A 22,064-nucleotide genomic window follows, 5' to 3' on the forward strand; every position below is an offset into this window, starting at 1 on the left:
TTTGTGCAGCTACAGTAAGTACATAAAAACATGTAAGGAAATATGCAGCTTAACAAGTCTGTCATTTAACCTCCAAATGATCTGAAAATGTATGCAACCAAAAATCAAACTGGAATACCTAGATGATGAACAAAAGAAGAACAAAAACTGCAATATCTGAGTATCCAAAACAAAAGAAAGCATGAAGAAAGTTTGCCTCTAATTGAATATAAGTAACCCAATCAGAAGGCAACAACTACAAGAATAAAAGTTATTAAAAATTAAGACATCAATTAGCAACAAAATATAGCATATGAAAGTCTCAAACTATTTGAACAATGAGATTTTAAAAACATTGGCAGGTTCTCTTATCCATTTGTAACAGTTTCACTCCTTCAGTAAGCAAAACACTCAAACTCTTAACAAGGATGCTGACATTCTCTAACAAATATCACATTTACGGCAACAACTGAACTCCAAAAGAAGAAAACAAAAAACAAAATATATTCATCATTGTCCACCAAACAAGATTAAGTGTAAGACAACTCACCTCGAATTTGACAGTTCCCTTCCTCACAACAATGTTTTTGGTCTAAACCTCCAGATTTCACTTCTCCTTCCAGTAGAATTGGGAAACGATCTCTGACCAGAACCAGTTGGATCCTCTATCAATTTCTGTACATGTTCCGATACTGAAGATACATGATATTAATGTTGAGAAAAAAAAGGCAAAACAAGTTTATCCAAGAAACTAAACAACGTTCCATTTTAAAGTTTTTGCATTCTTCCGAATCGGGGAAAAAGCACACAACTAGTTCTGTACAATAGCAAATATCACAATCTACAAGTTTCCACAAAAGAATAAAACTTACATAAACCTAAACAAGGCCAAAACTTACTTACAAAAACAACGGAATGCCCAACAAAGGAGGAACCTTCAAGCCCATAAAACGGAATTAGCCCAAGAAAGCTCGAACCGAAGAGTTCAAGTACAAGCAGCATGCACCTGTTCGGGAGAGGAGATGAGGGCCTGGCTGGAAAATTCTTGTGAGGGGAAGATGAGGTCGTTCTCCTCATTCTAGGGACTCACCGAGGATGACGGCGTTAAGGTGTGAGATCTGACCAGCGCCCGAGGGGTGCAGGGACAAGGATTCCACATGCCGGAAGCGGTTGGAGAACGCGATGCCCACCTTCGGAGATGCCGCCGCCTCACCTGTCGTCATCACACACCGACCACGACACCCTTCAGACGAGGAAGAAGACCAACGAGGAGGGAAGAGGTTTTGGTGAAGAGGGACCAAGCACAAGCAAGGAGACGAGTCACCGCTGAGATCTGAGACACCCTAAGCCCTTCACATCCTCTTCCAAGATGAAGAAGAGGAGAAAACAAAAGAAGCGCAGATTCATTCTACCTTCCTCTTACAGGATGAAAAAGAGCTCGTCGGGGAAGTTGGGTGGATTTTGGTGGCAGCGAGGTGGGATCGAGAAGAGATCAAGAAAGAAAAACGTGAAGTAGATGAAGAGATCGTAGGTTGGACGGAAATGCTTAGGGATCGAGAAGGTAAGGGGCGGAATCGGCGGCAAAAAATTTCGGGGGAGAGGGAAATAAAAACTCGGCGGTAAAAAATGACGAAGGGAAAAAAAATGGTGAGGGAAAAAATATGGTATTCAACAACACTTAATAGACAACGGTTTTTAAAAACCGTTGTCGTAACCCCCAAAAAAAGCGCACATAGACAACGGTTTTCAAAAATCGTTGTCGTAGCCTTTAAAAACCGTTGTCGTAGCCCCAAAAAAACATAAATAGACAACGGTTTTTAAAAACCGTTGTTGTAGGTCAAAAAAATTGCTAAAAGACAACGGTTTTTATTAAAACCGTTGTTAAAAGGTAAAAAAACAACAGTTTGGTAAAAAACCGTTGTCGTTTGAGTGTTGTTGAATGAGAATTTTCTTGTAGTGAGCCTGACACAGAAACTGCACACACCCTGACTGATGTGCCACTAACCCATGAATGGTTGTGTGTGTAGATCATGTAACTAGCGATGTGCTCAACAATAATGGAGCCGACAATCACACAACATGCAATCATGCAAGATGGTGCATGACACTAAGCATGTAAATCCTTATCATAACCATTTCTAAATAACATGTACCAAAAAAGGAAAAGGAATCCTATAACAATGATATAGGTATCACAAAGCTAAATACACATTTCAGATAATAAAAATCTAGAAATCTAGTCCTATACACAGTAAAACATAGTATGTCACTACCTCTAGGAAACAAAACACACATGGTAATAATAAAGAGTATATAAACATGAATGCATATCATACCACAATAAAGATAAGCTACAGGTATCTAGTAGTGACATACCAAGGCAAATATAAACATGATCATTGCTACTAGCTATAACCTACTATGCATATCAAAATGACATTATCAAAAAAATAAGTCAAAAGGTACCCGCCTTTATCCGTCGAACATGCTAAACAATCCCATGTCGACACGTTCGTCACAAATCAAAGTCCTGCAAATCGCATGATGTAATTTAGCTAAGTATGTCTGCAACAACTAGATAAATCCAAAGATCCAAACTAATAGGGGAAACCCTAATCAAACGATCGTTAATTATCCTTTATTAATAATTAACTTTGATTACTCTCATCCATGAATCCTTTAATTTTTCCATTGTATCATCTACTAAACAACATAAATCCAACATATATAATTTATCACATGATTAGTAACCAACCACCAATAAAACCGTATTCAACATAGATTAGCAATTCCAACCATGTCACCAACTAATCTGGATTTAAATTTATGAATGAAGCAAACCACAACTTACCTAAATCTATGTATCCTTTTGTCAACTCACGACCAAAGATCTTATTGTTGGAATTTTTGGCTGAAGCTGTGGATCATCCTCAAACAGTGATGCTTGGCCCCACAGTTGAGCTGCTGATCACTAACATAAACACCACAAATCAGTAGTAGCTATAAATCAAACCCTCACATCGAGCTAGGGTTAGCTAATTACCTCAAGTGTGGCAGCAAGAAGACTCTGTGTAAGGCACTGCTCATCCAACTTCCAACTAATCGAAAGTAAGGCTCGGGCTAAGGCAAGGATCGACAGGAGCAACGTATGAAGATGGTTGCAAGCAACAAGTCAAAACCTCCCAATACCAGAATTTGGATTGCTACTGATCTTATCTGAGAACTTGCGAGATAAAGCGTTGGGCGACGATGGGCAGTGACGAATAATGACTCTGATGCCGACGACCAGGAGAGGATCCGAGAAAACCACAGCGGACCTCACAAGAGCCTAAATGCATAATAATAGACCCGAGAAAATCAAAGCGGATCTATGAATAATACCTTGTAAAAAGGAACTCCGGCGAGGTGACTCCGTGGATCAACCAAGGCTCGACAATCCGATGATCTCCTCTTCCTACACACAATGAGACCAACCGACAAAGCATTAGTGACCTAAGATTGGGGTGGGAATCCCCGGCTAGGCCTTCCAACGCTCAAGTTAGTCTCCGGTGAGAAGAAGAAGAAGCAGTGTGGAAAAGATGAAAATTAGGGTTATCTTCTTATGCAATGTGTATGTTTGCGTACCTGGCCAGTGGAGAGGATTCTCCTTTTTATTCCACCTCATCTAACCTCCATAGTCATGAGGTGAACGCGGGTTTGTTAAAGTTTGTTAAGAGATGACATAAGCCGAAACTGTAATAATAGTTTAAGAAATCATTTTCTTACCCCAGATGTACCTTCTTTGTCGTTTAGCATACCTGTGGAGACTTCTAGAAGCTTTTTGCCGCCAAATTAATTAAGCTACCATATGATTACATATTCTTATGGTTCACTTGTTACATACATTTGGTTAGTCACATAAGCCCATTTTGTATATATGAGAAATATCTTATGTTGTATTAGTCTTGACCGATATTCTTGTAACACCCCAAATTTCATTGTTTGGAGTTCTAAAAGTGCTTATAAATATTTAGAAATCCTTTAGGAATATTCTAGAGTTTTTAGGAATTTTTAGAGTATTTTTATGAAATTTTTGGAGTTCGTTTGGTATTTTTACCAAAAGAAAGAAGTTGCAAAAAATAATGAAGTTTGGTCGAGGTTCGAACCCGCAACCTCCGACCCGATCCAAGACTTAAGCGAAGCGCGATAGCCAAGCGCTCAAGCAGGTGTTTCGTGATCAAAGTGATAGCGAAATAAATTTAAGTAATAACCGAAACCGAGAATACCCATTGGTATTAAAAGGAATCGGGTTATTTCCTCACGACCAAAACCCTCTCATCCTCTCCTCTCTCGCGTGCGACGGCGCTGCTCGGGCGAAAACGAAGTCGAAGCTAGGGCTTCGTCTCCGGCAGCCGGCCAAGGGGTAATTCCGTGAGCTCTTCACAGATTCGAGACCCTCTCGTCGAGGAGAACCCGTAGGCACGAAGAAGAGGCCGAGATTTCAAGCCTCTGAAACCCTAGAAGCTTCTCTTCTCGGCTGTAAGTTCAAGAACACATAGGTAAGTGCTCTCGTCTGCAGTAGGAGTAGTTTTCGGATCTTTGTTTCCTTCTTTAGTTTGAGTTTTTCAACAGACAATTAATAGAAGTCTAATTCCAGTAAGTTTAGATTTTCTTTTGCTATTTATGGGGTACGAACAACCCCTTACCCTTAGCACGTTAGTTGAGTTTTCTTGCTTCTTGATTGTGCATGTTAGTATTTCAGTTTTTAGTTTTGTTACTGATTTAGGGAGCATGAACAGCCTGTGTTTTAAGTATACCATGTTGGTTTGCTCTGTTACTGCAATGAATAAGAACAGCTTTATTTGAATCATGTCGTTTAGACCTTTTCTGCTTTCCAATTAGCACGGACAACCTTACCTATGCTCCAACATGCAGTTTTAGATGTTACTTTAGCATCCCAATTTGCTTGTTTTTAGTTCGTGTTGAGTGATTGAGCATGAACAGATCACAAATTTTAGTAGTTATAAGTAAGAAAATACCAAGGGTTTAATTTAATCCCAAATTCTAGAATTTGAGATCAAACATACACCAAGTGTTTGAAGAAATATCGAGGCACTTCATTTTAGGAGTATTTAAAGATAATATGTATTTTATTTGAAAAGGCTAGTACCCTACTTCTGAGGTTGTCGTTAAATAAATCCAGGTGACCAATTCTGAGGTCTTGGCCCTGGTAAGACCAAGGTCTTTACCCTCGTAGGACTGGTGGCTCGCTACCTCAGTTTCTCTTAGGGAGCGCGCAATGGTACTAAGCCTGGGCCCAAGAGATTATTATTTTGAAGTATAAGAGTATAAGTTTGGGAATAAATGAAATAAGCTTCACATAAGTTTAAAAACCAGCAAGTTTAGCTCTTTTATTCTAGCATGCTGTTTAGACTTTCTTACTGGTACTTACAAGCATGAGCAGCCTTACATGTTTAGCATTTCAATCTATTTTGATTTCTCTATTAGATTGATAGATATGACCAGCCGGTCCTTTAGCTTTGCAGTATTGATTTCTTTGATTTCGGTTCCTTTGCTATTAGATGAGCATGAGCAGCTTTTCTTTTTAAGCATTCAGTTTCTAGATTCCCTTTTGTACACATGCATATCCGAGTTTTGCGAGTTAGATAGCGCTTACTAAGCATCCGCTTATAGTTGCATTTCCTCTTACTGCAGATAAAGGAAAAGGAAAGCTACAGTGAAGGAAGGCGACAAGGAGGTGTTGGATGGATGTGTGATGTCTGGACTATGGAAGCCTTGGGACCTTGCTAAAGAATTTATTAAGATTAATTCCTTATTTAAGTAGATAAGAAAATTTTGGAATCGAATTTTCTATTTCATGCTACTAGGGGATTCATTGATGGGTTAACTATTTTCCTTATTGTTAGCTAAGGTTGCCTAGAAATTTTGATATGATACAGTCATTACACTTGAATTGCATGCATTAGTTGCTGTAAGTTACATGTTTTGTTCTTATATTCCGGAGCAGTTAAAGGGGGTTAAGTGTTACTATCTTTAGAGTAAGCAATATCAGTTAAGTAGAATGAGTAGTTAAGTAGCGTCCACCCTTAGAGAGTAGTAGTAAGGAGGGTGGTCGTTACAAGTTGGTAATAGAATAGTCCCCATTCTCCAGCATCACACACACATCAGCATCAGCCTTGCTGTCTTCAAGTAAGAAAGTATTTATTTTTTTTATCACTACAACAAAAACCCTCATAGACATCGGTGGAACAACAACAGTTTTAAGCAAAAATCGATGTCTTTGAGTATTTTACACCGGTTTTTCCAAAAACCGGTGTCTATGAGCGCAGATTTTTGTTCATAGACATCGGTTTTTTTAGCCGATGTCTATGAGCGCCTTTTTTTTGTTAATAGACACCGATATTAACATCGGTTTTTAAAACCCGATGTCTATGATAAATAAAATAATTTAATTTCCCCCCAATACTTAGTCAAAATTTGTAACACTTCACTTTTCCCTCCAAACCTAAACCTATATCGCACCGTCCTTCCCCTTCTTAGATCGACGCCCCTTTCTCTCACTACAAGAAAAAAAGTCTATTGTGACATTTTCTATATGACACTTATTAAAAAAAATATCATTATAAATATTTTATAATGACATTCTTTACCATTAATTATTTTTTTATAAAAATTATAATATTAAACTTTGTATGGTGACATATTTTATAAATGTCATTATTTTATAAACATATTAACCTAAACTTTCCTTCCCACTCGATCATTATTTCCTCCCCTCTCCTTCCTTTCCTCTATCACCGCTAGGTTTCTTCCATCTCCTTTCCACCGCTAGGTTTCTTCCATCTCCTTTCCTTTCCTCTATCACCGCTAGGTTTCCTCTCTCCCACCCCTTCTTTCCTTTCGTATTTGCAGCGCACCAGGTTCTTCCCTCTTCGCAGTAAGCAAGGAGTTCAAAGGTAACCCTATATCTTATTTCTTCCCTCTCTGCAGCACCGTGCGTAACCTCGCCAGGCGATGAGAGGATGCTTTAGGTGCGGCCACAATCAAGGGGGTCACAGCCTCTCCAAACCACTAGTTTACTAGCGGTCGATTTGCGAATGGCTGCACGCGAGGGGGTCGATGCCTCACGAGGCAGCCCGTTCACAAATGGTTGCACACGAGGGGGTCTAAGCAGTGGCCTGTAGCGAGGCAACGACATCGTTATCTGCTTCTGAAACTCTCATGTTTTTCCATCTCCATATACTGGTAAGCTTTTCAAGAAGATGGAATTGCACAAGCTAGCAGATATGCTACTGAGGATTCAATTAAGTCATGGCTTAATGAATTACTTTGCTTGGATGTTGCAAGTTACATTCCAAATATCACTATGTTAGTATTCTTGATGAAAAGTAAATAATTGTTTTTCAGGTCATTCTCTAAATGATCTTTTTTTTGTCTAGACTTCCACATCCAAGTGAATGTGGCCTTTACTATGCCAACCGAGATATACTTTTCTAATATCACAAGGAGAGTGAGATATGTTTATAGGTACTTTTATTTGGTTAAATTTGTGCTATTTTTTCATTTATATTACAGGGCATGATTTCCCTTTATGTTGCTTCTCACTACAAAAAGTCACCTTATGACTTACAAGTTACAATTGATGGTTAATGTTCCATCCCATTACTTGTTTGTGTTACTTTGTATTTTATTTCTTAGCTTTAGTTACAAAAAACAAATTGGACTCCTGGATTTAGTAGTAATCTTGACCATACTTATTAAGTTGGGTATACCAATGAGATGTTCTATATGTTCAAGCATTGAACTCATTTATTGTTTATGTCAATTTTCAGGTTTGTCTCTCCATTGTGGAATTCAATGATATTTTTTCTCCTCATAGAGAGAAGACTACACTTGAGCATGAGCCTAGCTTGTAAGTACATGTACAAGTTATAGGAATTGCTATATAGGCTTCAAATTGACTCCTTTTTTTCTTGAAGTCTGTACTATTCCCATTCATTCTTTTCTTTCATTTCATTTGTTTTCCTCTGTATTGTTGAAGGATAGTTCTTGATAGATATGATTATTCTCTTGAGGAAATTTGTTTTTTTACTTCATAAGTCTAAAACATGTTATTATTAGCTTTATGTACCATGTCATGCTTATTTACTACATGCAAATCGAAGTTTGAGTACTCATGTTGCACAAAAGCTTCAATTTAAATAAACTTTGGAAATTTCTGTTGGTAGTCATCCATAAAACGTTTACATGGTTTGATATGATTTTTAGGTGTAACAACTCTGTCAACTTCAAAAATCATGCCATATTCCTTTTTAATTTCTTTTGAGAAAGAAAAGAATTATTTGGAAAAAAGGTCTTGTTATTTGATGTTTTTCGTTTGTGTTTGCAAGCTTTATTGGTTCTTTGCCTTGAAGGTTAAAGATTGTAAGATACTTTTTTTGGAAAGGTATGTTTGCCATGACAAATCTTTTGTGGAGTCATTTATATTTTTTTATAGTAGTTACTTGTTTTGATTTTATGTGCTGGGAATCAGAAAATGTCTAGTAAGTTTTTAATGGACATCTAGAAGGATTTTCATCTTCTAAATGATAGTCAATGTTTCTTTTTTTTCAATCATTAATTGTCATTCTAGTCTGTATTAATCAATCTTCTATAGAATATTCAGGATTAGAATATGGATGTTCTCAATATGTTAATTCACCATCTAAGAAGCAACAATCAAAATACAAGCTTACTTTTATCGGCCTATTAACATGGCCCAAGATTGACTTTGTTAACACTTTTCCAAACACTGGAAGCATCTACCTCACCATCCACCATATCCAAGCTTACTTTGTAAATTTTATCCATCAAGTCTTTGTTTATTTTAGCTACAAATAAAAGTAACTTCTTTGACAGTGATGGGTCCCATTAATTGATATATTTTCCTTTAACTTTATAAGAAAATACAAGCTGTGCCCTTGCAGGTGGTTGCTGCAGTTGGCTTCAAGGCAAGAAGGCCTAAGATCCCAAGTACTGTAAATAGACATGCGGCTGCCATAATTGAGTCCTGTTGGGCCAGGTATAGATATTTATTGCCTAATGCAGGCATGGTTATTAAATATTAACATACTTCTTCACTCGTGCTTCCCCACACACTAACTTAAATCACATGTTGAGCTTCAGCGAGCCATGGAAAAGGCCTTCTTTTTCTAGTATCATGGAATCCTTGAAGCCTCTAATCAAGACTCAGTCACCTCAACCGTTACATTCTGATATGTCTAGTATCCAATAGCCAGATGATTGCATATTCCTAAGAGAGATGTGTATTGTATCTATTCTACTTGTCAAAAAGGGTCCCCTTCAAATTTTGCCTGTCAGAGGATCAGGTGCTTTTCAATTTCCACAGTAATGTTCTTGTATGCCCATATTTTGTCAAGAAAAAAAAAATCTCCACATTTATCTACAAAAAACATCTGTCTTGAAGTAGCATTTTGTTTAACAGATCATATTGATTTGGTTTATTTGCAGTGCCAATGAAGCTGCTGCCAGCTTTCATTGCATCACCGCCAACACGATCCGATCTAATCAGCTATAGATATTTTTCAGTAAATTGAAGTTCCATTCGCGTTTATATGTATATTTTCTTTAACCTAGGTGCATTATATTTTTATCCGAGCTTACATTGAAAAAAGCTTATTAGGAAAGAGCACAAGCCTTTTGAGGTGGTGTTGCAATTTCAGAGTGATATCAGCATGGAACTTGTATATTGCCAGCCTTTTACCGTCAGTTATCTAATCAAATGTGTGCATTCTGAAGGTTGGCTTTTTAGGGTGTATAAGTTGTGCTTTCGATTTCCTCGGTAGGTGAGAACTAGAGGAAGACGGTCTACTTTTAGGATTAGTCCAGCGAAGTAACACCCCGAGTTCCATCCACCATATCCAAGCTTACTTTGTAAATTTTACAAACATGTAAATTTTAATACAAGAAGTTAGCTTGTATTTGTCAAAAGACTTGATGGATATTTCTATCTTCTAATATGTAAATTTGCTGTTTTGTGATGCGACGTTAGCTAAGTATGAATTTTTTTTTCTCTCTGATATCATATTAGTCCCCCCTATAATTATTGTACCAGTTCCTAATATATCATTCTTTCACATGGTCTACTTTTCATGTTTTCCATGTTTTGTGGTGGCTCTTATCTTTCAAGGAAATTTCATGTCGTTTGACAACATATAATTATAAGAGACTGTTATCATATCTAATTTAACTATCATTTCATTCTTGATGAGCCAAGGAAATCAAATCGGTTGCAAGGAATAGCAGTACAAAATCTAAGATATATAAAATTTCAGACTTATTTGATTTCATTTTTTAATTAGTCAAGACCTTGCCCAACTCTTCATCACAGCATAGTCAATTTCATTCTTGTTGTCATTGGGCAACATGTGTATTCATTGTGGTATTTTTGTGTGAACTTTTCAAACTGGCAAACTGCTGAAGGAGGCAGTTAAAGAAATTGGTCATCAGAAAACGATTACCTCCCTATCAAATTTCAGATGGCTCTCATTTTCTAACAGGTTCATCAGATAAGTTTGCCAAGGTGACAACCACTTTTATCTAGAGTTTTTTATCTCACACTTCAATTTTTTGTTTACTTCATAAATTTCATTTATCTCACACTGTTACATCTATGCTGAATTTAGAAGAATTAGTGTTGTTTGTACGTTTCGACTCCACTTTTTCTTTGTTCATTCTATCACAATCAATAAAATCTTAGAAATATGAAAGGAGTTTTATGTGCTGGTGTATGCATAAGGTTTACTTTATTTATCCATTACCTTTCTGAGCAATTCTGGTTCTTTTCTTCTCATACTCGCCCATTAGAGTAGTCTGAGGATTGAATTTTGTTACTTAATGAGGGCATTTCTAGGATGTAGTTCTGCTGCAGATAAATATCTGGAATTTCTTAAGATGGCCTAGGGGCAAGTTCTTGTTCTTTGTTTGGTGAATTAGTGTATTTTTCTTTGAATTAGAGATGGAGATTATTAAGGATATCAATGTATATATTAGTCTCTTTCTCTCTTTCCTAACAACTTAGCTTTTAGGATAAATAGTCAGCCAATCAAATTTGAGAGAAAAAGAGGGGAGAACCTTCACTAGTGCAATTGGCGACCATGCACCACTCTTGTTGTCCGCTGTGCTGTAAGGCAGAGTTGACGGATGTAAGTGAGATATGTTAGGATCTTTATGTTCTTGAATTTGGGATCGTTTCCAAGGTTTTTCTGAAGTAAAATTGCTGCTTAGGATCTCAGCGTCCTAACATAATCGATGTTTCTGAGTTTTGTGACCTAGTGCCCTATGATTACAGTAATTGGCTAGTTTGCATCAAGAAAATTCCCTGCTCTTGATAAGAAAGAAGACCATTAAATAGCTTCCTGATTGTGAATACTTCATTACTTGTAAATTAACCAGATATACACTTTTCAGTTGATCTGTTACAGTAAAAGCCAGTAATAGAAACTACTTAACCATCCAAATCTCCTGTACAGAGATTTAGACCCCCATCTTCATGCACATGGCTAACTGTACTGATGATGCAACATAGAAATAGGTAATTTGTTGTAGTTCCACTTAATTAACACTTTCACTGCATATCAACCCACCTTGTGTTTGTCTGCTTCATTGATTGCGTGGTGATGGTGAATTTTATAGCTTTTGCTCCTTATTGTATTATGTCTATTAGCCATGTGTATACAAAGGGCACAGTTGCATTCTTGCTTATGAGATTTTGAAGATGGCATCAGAGGTAGTACAATAAATAGTATATCTCTTCATTTGCTTGTTAACTATGAACATTTTCTTTGTTCTTCTATGCTTCCTTCACTGGATTTGTTGTGTAGTCATATTTCTTTGTTCAACCATTATTATGCCTAGTAATTTGTTGTATGATGCTGTCGGTTCTTATCAATCTCTGCACTTTAATTAGAAGGAGCAAATTATCTATGTTATATTCTAAGCAGCATATACTAAGTGTCATATATGAAAGTTTTAGATTTTACAATGATTTTTTGTGCTAATTGCATATGTATATGTGTATCAGTGTGTATGCGGATGCGCGCAATTATCCTTCAATGAATTAAGCATTATGAATAATAGTCTTCCACGGCAGCCTTTAAAAACTCAGTATTCTATTTTATTTGATACATGTAAACATTTGTTTTAGTTATTTGATATATGGTGGATTATTGGGTCCTGATCATGAATTAACTTTGTATAAAGTATTGTAGATTATCTGTGTTGCAAGTATCAATTAGAAAGGGACTTTCTTTGGTTTAGATATTTTACATTCCAAATTTAGTTTATTGGTAGTTCTCATTGCAAAATCAGATTGAAAAGCTTTCAAAATGCTTGATTTGAAGTGTTAGAAGGATAGAGATCAGAAAAACTAGATTGGCCTCGTTAGAGCTAGAGCAGATATTTGGAAAAAAATAAATAAATCAAAATTGCATCTTTACCATTTCCAGCTTTCAAAATTGCATCTTTACTAATATATTATTTATGTTTTTTTTTCAGTTTACAAATCTCAAGTACTCCAGAGTTGAAATTGATGAAGTGCGGTTCGAGTGGGCTGAATGCATGCTAGATTACATTTGAAGTGCGGTTCTACCTTGATGTGTTGTTAAAAGAATGTTCTACCTTGATTCTGATATCTATTAGCTTTTGATGTAAAAAGAATGTTTGGGTATTTTATGAATGCTGTTGTAAGAAGATTATTTATGTAATTTGTGAATATTTGTGTATTTTATGGATACTGTTGAATGAAGAATATTTGTATAATTTGTGAATATTTGTGTTTTTTTGTTACTGCCGGTTTTTCATTGTTTCGGAAATCAAATTTGTGCTGTTAAAAAATACTCATATTACATCGGTTTTCCACCGCTGCAAAACTGGTGTTATTAACTAATATTACATCGGTCGTATACCGCTACCAAAACTAGTGTTATTAACATATAATATTACATCGGTTTTACACCGTTGATGAAACGGTGTCGTTAAGTGATCCTACACCGGTTAATAACCGATTCGAACACCGGTGTCGTTATGTGATACTACATCAGTTTTAACCCGATGTCTAAAATGGCAGACCTTTTACATCGGCTTCATAGACATCGGTCGAAAATGTAATAGACACCGGTGGAAAACCGATGTCTATGAGGGTTTTTGTTGTAGTGTATTTATTATGTCTTTCCTTATTAATTGCAGTATAGAGAAATCCTTAGAAGTATTTGCTTATATGTGTTTAAGTAAGATAAAAGTTCTTGTTTTTGTTTTCTTTCTATGTTTATATATATATATATATATGTCTAGAGAGTCTAAGGGCGATTTCAAGTTTTCTCTCTCTGCATGACTAGATGGCAAGAAGAGGGCGTCCCCGTACTGCTCGTACTGAGGACCGAGCTCAGGAGAACGAAGAGCCCAGAACAACTGAGCCTAATCTCTCTGAAGTTGTTGCTCAACTCCAGAGACAAGTAGCAGAGCAGCAACAAGTAATCGTCAATCTGATGACAAATCAGCAACCAGTCCCCCCCAACTATCAATGTGGAGACCCTAGTGGTGGCTAAGGTCCCACCAGCTATCTTGGAAGGCGCCACAGTACCTAAACAACAAGAAGCATACCTAATACAGTGGCTGAAGTTGAAGCCAGAAAGTTTCTCAAGCACGACTGAGCCCTGGGATGCCTAAGCTTGGTTCAAGACACTGGAGAGCACAATGGAGCTTCTTGACTATACAGAAGTCGAGAAAATCAAGGGTGCCTCCTTCTGCCTATCTAGAGATGCTTGTATGTGGTGGGAGAGAGTTAAGAGCAAGAGAGCAGCCAACCAGATGAGCTGGGCTGACTTTGAGACAGAGTTTTACGAAGAATTTTTCCGCCAACGGATCACCAATAAACATTATGAGGAGTTTATAGAATTCAGACAAGGTGACCTGCCAGTAGAAGAACCAGTCAAAAGATTCAACAGGCTAGCTCGGCTCTGCCCAGAGTTAGTGAGTGCAGAGAAGGAACGAGTCAGACTGATGCTTCGAATGCTGAGACCAGAAATAGCACTTATTGTGAGTAGTGGAACTCACCGGCCACAGACTGGTGAAGAGCTGGTCAGCAGGGCATTAGTCGCTGAGCACTATCTGAACAGCATCAAGGCACAACAAACGTAACTCAAGCCAGTCAAGATAGAGGACAAGACAGCAGAGAGTCAGAAACCCCAAGCAAGTAAGCAGAACTGGAAGGGCAAGGATAACAAAAGGAAACGATGGAATACGGGAGGCAGCCAAAAGGGAGGTCTAGTAGACAAGCAGGCCAAGTTCCCTCCCTGCCCTAAATATGGGAGACTACATCCAGGAGCTTATCTTTTGGGTATGACTGGATGTTATTCGTGTGGTCAAGAAGGACACCTGGCTAAGGCATGTCCTAACAAGCTCAAAGCACCTCAGCAACAGGCAGCGCCATACGGGAGCAAGCCTCAGTTACACTACATGCCTGCAATTCTGGACGGACCTCAGCTCAGTCAAGGAAGGTTGGAAGCCCCACCAGTTCCAGCAAGTGCCAGAGTATTCTCCCTCACTAAAGAGGAAGCTGCTAGTGCCTCCACGGTCGTAACAGGTCAAGTAGTTATTTTTTAGCATTTAGCTACTGTACTATTTGATACTAGGGTGACCCATTCTTTTATATTAGTGCCCTTTTCCAAGGAATTTCAGGTGCCTACAGCGAGCATGAACTCCAAGTTCTTGACAACCCTACCTTCTGGGGAAGTCATGGAGTCCAACCAGTGGCTTCGGGATGTACCAGTCTAAATTTCAGACCGAGAGCTATATGTTAATTTAGTAGTCCTTACGATGCAGGATTTTGATGTTATTCTGGGTATAGATTTCCTCAGCAAGTACAGTGCTTTGGTGGACTACCGCAGAAGGAAAGTGTTCTTCAGCCCAGAAGGCGAACCACTCTTTGAATTCATGGGAGTCCCAAAGAGGAGGACTAAGAAGTTCCTATCTTCTTTAACAGCTCACCAAATGTTAGATAAAGGGTGTGTTGGCTTTCTTGCGTACATTGTGAATACAGAAGGACAAAAGGACCCAAGCAGGAAGATGTTCGGGTAGTCTGTGAGTATCCAGAGGTACTTCCAGAAGAGCTACCTGGACTACTTCCCAATAGAGAAGTGGAGTTTGAAATTGAGTTGGTTTCTGGCAACGATCCAATTTCAAAAGCTCTGTACCGAATGTCTCCAGCAGAGCTAAAAGAGTTACAAGAACAACTTCAGGAGCTACTTGACAAGGGTTTCATCCGCCCTAGTCATTCACCCTGGGGAGCTCGAGTGTTGTTCGTTAAGAAGAAAGACGGATCTATGCAGATGTGCATAGATTATAGAGCGTTGGACAAAGTAACAGTTAAGAACAAGTACCCTCTTCCCAGAATAGATGATCTATTTGATCAGTTAAAGGGGGCAATAGTGTTCTCTAAGATAGACCTGCGCTCTGGGTACCATTAGTTGAAAGTGAAAAAAAGTGATATTCCCAAAACAGCTTTCAGGACTAGATATGGACACTACGACTTTGTAGTCATGCCTTTTGGTGTGACTAATGCACCTGCGGTCTTCATGGACTTAATGAACAGAGTGTTCAGAGAATACCTCGACAAATTTGTCATTGTTTTCATCGACGACATTCTGATTTATTCAAGAACCCTAGAGGAGCATGACACGCACTTGAGAATCGTATTGCAGACCCTTCAGGAAAAATAGCTTTATGCCAAATTCTCAAAGTGCGAGTTCTGGTTGGAGCAAGTGGTGTTTCTAGGTCACATCATTTCTAAAGAAGGTATCCAGGTGGATCCTGTTGGAGGATCTTGCGGCCGGCTTGAAGGGGGTTGGATAGACGGCGCCCCCAAATCCTTGCTTCCTATGATGTTAGCGCAGCGGAATACAAACAAACACAAAAAAAAGCTAAACACTAAATACAAGAATGGAAATGCGAACCGCTAACACAATTGTTTACGTGGTTCGGAGATAACTTGTTCCTACTCCACGAATGTCCGTAAGGTGGACGATCCCTCAATCCGTCGGTGGATTAGTCCCCGGAAACTCCGGCTAGCACAATCCTCCTTGTCGGTGGAGAAACCTCGCCACAACTTGATCAAGAACACTTGGATTGCTAGAGCACTAGATGACTACTAATTAGGCTTTAACCAAGTCTAATTTTGTCGTCTTGGCCGACCATACCAAGCTCCTTCATATAGAGCTTGAAACAAATCAGAACCTGATTTGCCCGTTACCAGTCGACTGGTCCTTGCATCAGTCGACTGATGCCAGCCCAACGACTCTCCAACGGCTATCTACCAGTCGACTGGTCCTTGCACCAGTCGACTGATCCCAGCCATTTCGAGCACAGAACCTCTCTGTGCTCACCCCCAGTCGACTGGTTCCAGTACCAGTCGACTGGTACAACCCTAAACTTAGGGTTTCCCATCCCGAGTGCATTTCTCTCGCACTCGGACCCTCACGACTCACTTGACTCTTCTTTTGCAGCCTTGACCTCTTGCCTTCAAGCCTACTTCCTTTGGCTCTCGTCCCTCGGATGCATCCAAGCCCGCGGCTCATCTCCAATGCCATCCTTCGCGTATGCCTCAAAGTCGCTTCCCTCGGCCCTTGTCCTCGCTGCCTTGTCCACTGTCCCTCGGATGCTCCATCCTTCACCGGACCCGAAGCCGTCAACCTGAGTCATATGTGTCACCTGTAGTCCTGCACAACTCAAGTACACATATCAAATAACAAGGGTAAACCTAACTTAAACCCTTTGCCCAAACACCAAAACACATGGTCCCGCGGACCATTGGGATTGCTCCAACAATCTCCCCCTTTTTGGTGTTTGGCAATACGTTTAAGTTAGGGAAAACAAATAGCAAATAAACATGCTAATACAATGGACTTACGATGCCAAGGCTACACACTTGGACTTACTCCACCGAATGGACTTACATTGCCATGGCTACACACTTGGCAACCGCCGAATGGACTTACATTGCCAAGGCTACACACTTGGCAACCGCCGAATCAATGTATCATGTATTGGAACCTATCCCAAGGCTCCCCCTACACCTAAGCTCCCCATTGAGCTAGGATTTTCCCACAGGGCTTTTTAAGAACCTATCCCAAGGCTCCCCCTACGCAAAGGAACTTAAGGTTTTCCCAATTAAACCTTACTTCTCCCCCTTTCCCTAACATCCAAAAAAGTTCTCTAACAATATCCCAATTGTTGAAAACTTATCATCCAAACTGACCCTAAACTCATGTATTAATCCCCCTTGGATCCCATACATCTAAGCGAGTTGACATGGTCACAAACCAATGCTGAAAACAGTTTCAGACTGGTATCAGTCGACTGCCCTAAGTGCCAGTCGACTGCCCCCTTCGACACAACCTTACAGAAGCATTCTGTGGTTGAAATCTACTGTTACCAGTCGACTGGTATCATCACCAGTCGACTGGTATCAACAAAATGAGCTTACAGAGACATTCTGTGCTCAAAAACACTGTTACCAGTCGACTGGTATCTGTACCAGTCGACTGGTACCCTATTTCTGAAAAAACAGCCTTTTCAGATCAACTTCAGAAATGCACCAGAAATTCCCTAGACCTCCAAAAATTCCCAAATTTTGTGGAGAGGTCTATTGTACCCTTGTCTACTTGGGAAAAATACATTATAAAATGTATCTATCACCAATCCCAATATTGACACAAAATCCAAAACTAGCTAAATGGTTCAATTGAACCTTGACCTAAAGTCCTAGTTTTGGCTTCCTCTTGATGTATTTGCCCATACCAACCCACAATGCATCCCTAGCATTGGTTTATATGGCATCTATACATCCAAAACCAATTATCATGCAAAATGATCCCAATGTCATATTTCCTTGCATGAAACATAATCCATGTGTGCCAAATCCCTAGGTTTGAGACTCAAGTCCGTCTCTAAACCATTTGACACACTCCATGGCTTCTCTAGATCCCCAAGTATAACCCACCTGAGATCCATTGACCATGGGTCCCAAATTGACTCTTGGAGCTACCCCTAGAGCTCTTTACCTTAGTCACCTCCCTAGGTGACTCATCTATTGTGACCAAACCACAATGATGTCCCTTAGAAGATCTCCTTATCTTCTTGACCTTGGACACATCATCCTTGCCATAGTCATATGCAACCCTAGCATATTTCTTCTCATTGGCTTTAGATGATTCTCCCTTGCCCTTATCATGTGTCACCCTAGCACATGGTCTCCTTTTGACCTTGGAGGGACTAGATCGATATCCCAAGCCCGATCTATCATTGTTGGGTCTTTGACTACCCAACACCATACTTAATCCCTTAGATCCAATAGTGAATCTCTTAAGGAATTTCTCTAAACCATCAAGCTTTGCCTTCAAAGCTTGATTCTCCCTTTCTAGGTTCCTAAACCTAGAGTCAACATGTCTACCTTGGACATTCCTAGACCTACCCTTTCTAGGCATATGCCTCCCCTTCTTGGGATTAATGCCTTGGTTCTCTATTACCTTCTTCTCCTTAGGTAATGAGAATTTAACTTGCCTAGGTCTATCATGCATAGGCCTCTTAGGGTTATGATCGATATTTACCCTATTCCTATCATGATATCTAAAACCAAAATTTTGCATGGGTAAATAATAAGAATTATTTCTAACATGCATGGAGGAGTTTAAATTTGAATTAAACTTCAAGTTAGGATATACCTCCCTTACCCTTGAAGCTCCCCCTTGACTCTTGCTTCTCTTCTTCTTCTCCCACTTCTTTAGATGCTCCAACTTCTTGAATTCCCCCTTTTTGGGGCATTTGGTGTGGAAGTGACCCTTCATTCCACATGTGAAGCATACAATGTGCATCCTCTTCTTTTGGGTTTCTTCATTCCTACCACCCATGTTAGCATTTAAAATAACTTGATTGGGTTTAGGAATTACCTTCTTCTTACCCATAGGACATCTACTCTTGTAGTGTCCTTTCTTATTGCACCCGAAGCATACAATGTGGTCCTTTAACTTAGCTTCGGTGGAGGTGCTCACTAGGTTGACCTCCAAGACCTCTTCTTCATCCGTCTTGGATTCTTCTTCAACCCTTGAGGATGTTGATGATGCTTCATCTTCCTTCTCCTCCTCGGATGTTGAGCGTGACTCAACTTCCGTTTGCTCCACCTCCTCTTCTTGAGCTACTAAGCTCAACTCCTTGGGCTCCACATCCGATTGGTCCTTCTTCTCCTCTTGGACCACTTCATCACTTTCTTCGGATTTTTCTTCTTCTTCTTGTGTAGGCAAAAATTCCTCCCATGGAAATTTCTTCACTTTGCTCCACAAATCATGGGCGTTCTTATACTCACCTACACCATTTATCACATTAAGAGGCAATAAATCAATTAAAATTGCCATTACCTTTGAGTTTGCCTCCGATCGTGAGGTTTGCTCCTCCGTCCAATGTCGTGTTCGGAGCTTCTTTCCTTTCTTGTCTCTTGGGGCTTCAAATGATTCTTCGACGACCATCATTGTGTCCCAATCCATGTCGAGGAAGCTCTTCATCTTCACCATCCAAAAGGTGATGTCCCCAAGGCTTCCTCCTTCAAATTTTGGAGGGACAATAAACCCGGCCATCTTATGCTTCCTTGGCGGTTAGTCCAACGGAGAGCATCCTCGCTCTGATACCACTTGTTGGAGGATCTTGCGGCCGGCTTGAAGGGGGGTTGGATAGATGGCGCCCCCAAATCCTTACTTCCTATGATGTTAGCGCAGCGGAATATAAACAAACACAAATAGAAAGCTAAACACTAAATACAAGAATGGAAATGCAAACTGCTAACACAATTGTTTACGTGGTTCGGAGATAACTTGCTCCTACTCCACGGCTGTCCGTAAGGTGGACGATCCCTCAATCCGTCAGTGGATTAGTCCCCGGAAACTCCGGCTAGCACAATCCTCCTTGTCGGTGGAGAAACCTCGCCACAACTCGATCAAGAACACTTGGATTGCTAGAGCACTAGATGACTACTAATTAGGCTTTAACCAAGTCTAATTTCGTCGTCTTGGCCGGCCATACCAAGCTCCTTCTTATAGAGCTTGGAACAAATCAGAACCTGATTTGCCCGTTACCAGTCGACTGGTCCTTGCACCAGTCGACTGATGCCAGCCCAACGACTCTCCAACGACTATCTACCAGTCGACTGATCCCAGCCATTTCGGGCACAGAACCTCTCTATGTTCACCCCCAGTCGACTGGTTCCAGTACCAGTCGACTGGTACAACCCTAAACTTAGGGTTTCCCATCCCGAGTACATTTCTCTAGCACTCGGACCCTCACGACTCACTTGACTCTTCTTTTGCAGCCTTGACCTCTTGCCTTCAAGCCTACTTCCTTTGGCTCTCGTCCCTCGGATGCATCCAAGCCCGCGGCTCATCTCCAATGCCATCCTTCGCGTATGCCTCGAAGTCGCTTCCCTCGGCCCTTGTCCTCGCTGACTTGTCCACAGTCCCTCGGATGCTCCATCCTTCACCGGACCAGAAGCCGTCAACCTGAGTCATATGTGTCACCTGCAGTCCTGCACAACTCAAGTACACATATCAAATAACAAGGGTAAACCTAACTTAAACCCTTTGCCCAAACACCAAAACACATGGTCCCGCGGACCATTGGGATTGCTCCAACAGATCCTTCCAAAATAGAGGCGGTCAACCACGAGTGTAGACCCAAGAACGCTAGGGAGATCAGAAGGTTCCTTGGTTTAGCTGGATATTACAGGAAATTCGTGGAGGACTTTTCCAAGATAGCCTCTCCACTAACAACGCTAACTAGGAAGAACAAGAAGTTTGAATGGTCAGACAAATGTGAGCAAAGTTTCAAAGCATTGAAAAAAAGACTGACCAGTGCTCCCATTCTGATTGTTCCAGAGAGTGACAAGAGTTTTGACATATACAGTGATGCTTCCAAGATTGGCCTTGGACCTGTTCTCATGCAAGAGGGGAAGATTATAGCTTATGCTTCCAGACAACTCAAAGACTAGGAGAAGAACTACCCCACTCATGATCTTGAGCTGGCAGTTGTGGTCTTTGCACTAAAACTCTTGCGACATTATTTGTATGGAGTTCAGTGCAGAATCTTCACCGACCATCAGAGCTTGAAGTATTTCTTTACCCAGAAAGACTTAAACATGAGACAGCGCAGGTGACTAGAGTTGGTTAAAGATTATGACTGTGAAATCCTCTACCACCCAGGTAAAGCTAACAAAGTGGCGGATGTACTAAGCCGAAAATCCAGTGTAACCCTGATGCCCTTGTCATCATTAGCACTGCCACTACAGAAGGAATTGTCAGACTTTGGAGTTGAAATTATTTATGGGCAACTCTCAGCATTGACCTTAGAGTCAACTCTACTTGAGAATATATAGAGAAAGCAAAGTGAAGATCCAGATATCCAAAAGATTAAGCAAGGGATACAAAAAGGAGAAAATTTAGAGTTTCGAGTATCAGACAGTGAAATCCTCTATCAGGGGAGCCGCCTTTGTGTCCCCAACGATGAGGAATTGAGAAGGAAGATTCTAGAAGAAACTCATAGTACACCGTACTCCATGCATCCTGGCTCCACCAAGATGTATCAAGATTTGAAACATAGATTCTGGTGGTCTGGGCTCAAGAGAGATGTTTCAAAATATGTCAGTACCTGCCTGACATGCCAGATAGTCAAAGCAGAGTACCAGAGACCAGGAGGAGTCCTACAGCCTCTCCCAATACTAGAGTGGAAGTGGGGAGAAATATCCATGGACTTTATAACAGGTCTTCCAAGGACCACTAATGGGTACGATGCGATATGAGTGATAGTGGACAGGTTGACAAAGTCTGCCCATTTTCTAGCCATCAAGGTGTCCCACTCTATAGAGCAGTTAGCACAGCTATATGTTAAGGAAGTGATCAGACTTCATGGAGTTCCGAAGTCGATTGTTTCTTATAGGGATAGGCGATTCACCTCCCATTTTTGGGAGTGTGTTCAGAATGCATTAGCCACCA

The 22,064-nt window shown here is 40.1% G+C and overlaps 1 protein-coding gene across 1 annotated transcript; it reads left to right on the top strand.

Moving 5' to 3' along the window:
• Positions 1-7,041: 7,041 nt before the first annotated feature.
• LOC121995020 lies at positions 7,042-10,472 on the top strand. The gene is made up of 4 exons (XM_042548876.1): positions 7,042-7,347; positions 7,419-7,506; positions 7,812-7,891; positions 10,444-10,472. The coding sequence occupies exons 1-4, from the start codon at positions 7,242-7,244 to the stop codon at positions 10,470-10,472; spliced, it is 303 nt and encodes a 100-aa protein (XP_042404810.1). The 5' UTR covers positions 7,042-7,241.
• The last annotated feature ends 11,592 nt before the right edge of the window (positions 10,473-22,064 follow it).

This window comes from Zingiber officinale, chromosome 6A (assembly GCF_018446385.1).
Source record: "Zingiber officinale cultivar Zhangliang chromosome 6A, Zo_v1.1, whole genome shotgun sequence".
NCBI lineage: Eukaryota > Viridiplantae > Streptophyta > Magnoliopsida > Zingiberales > Zingiberaceae > Zingiber > Zingiber officinale.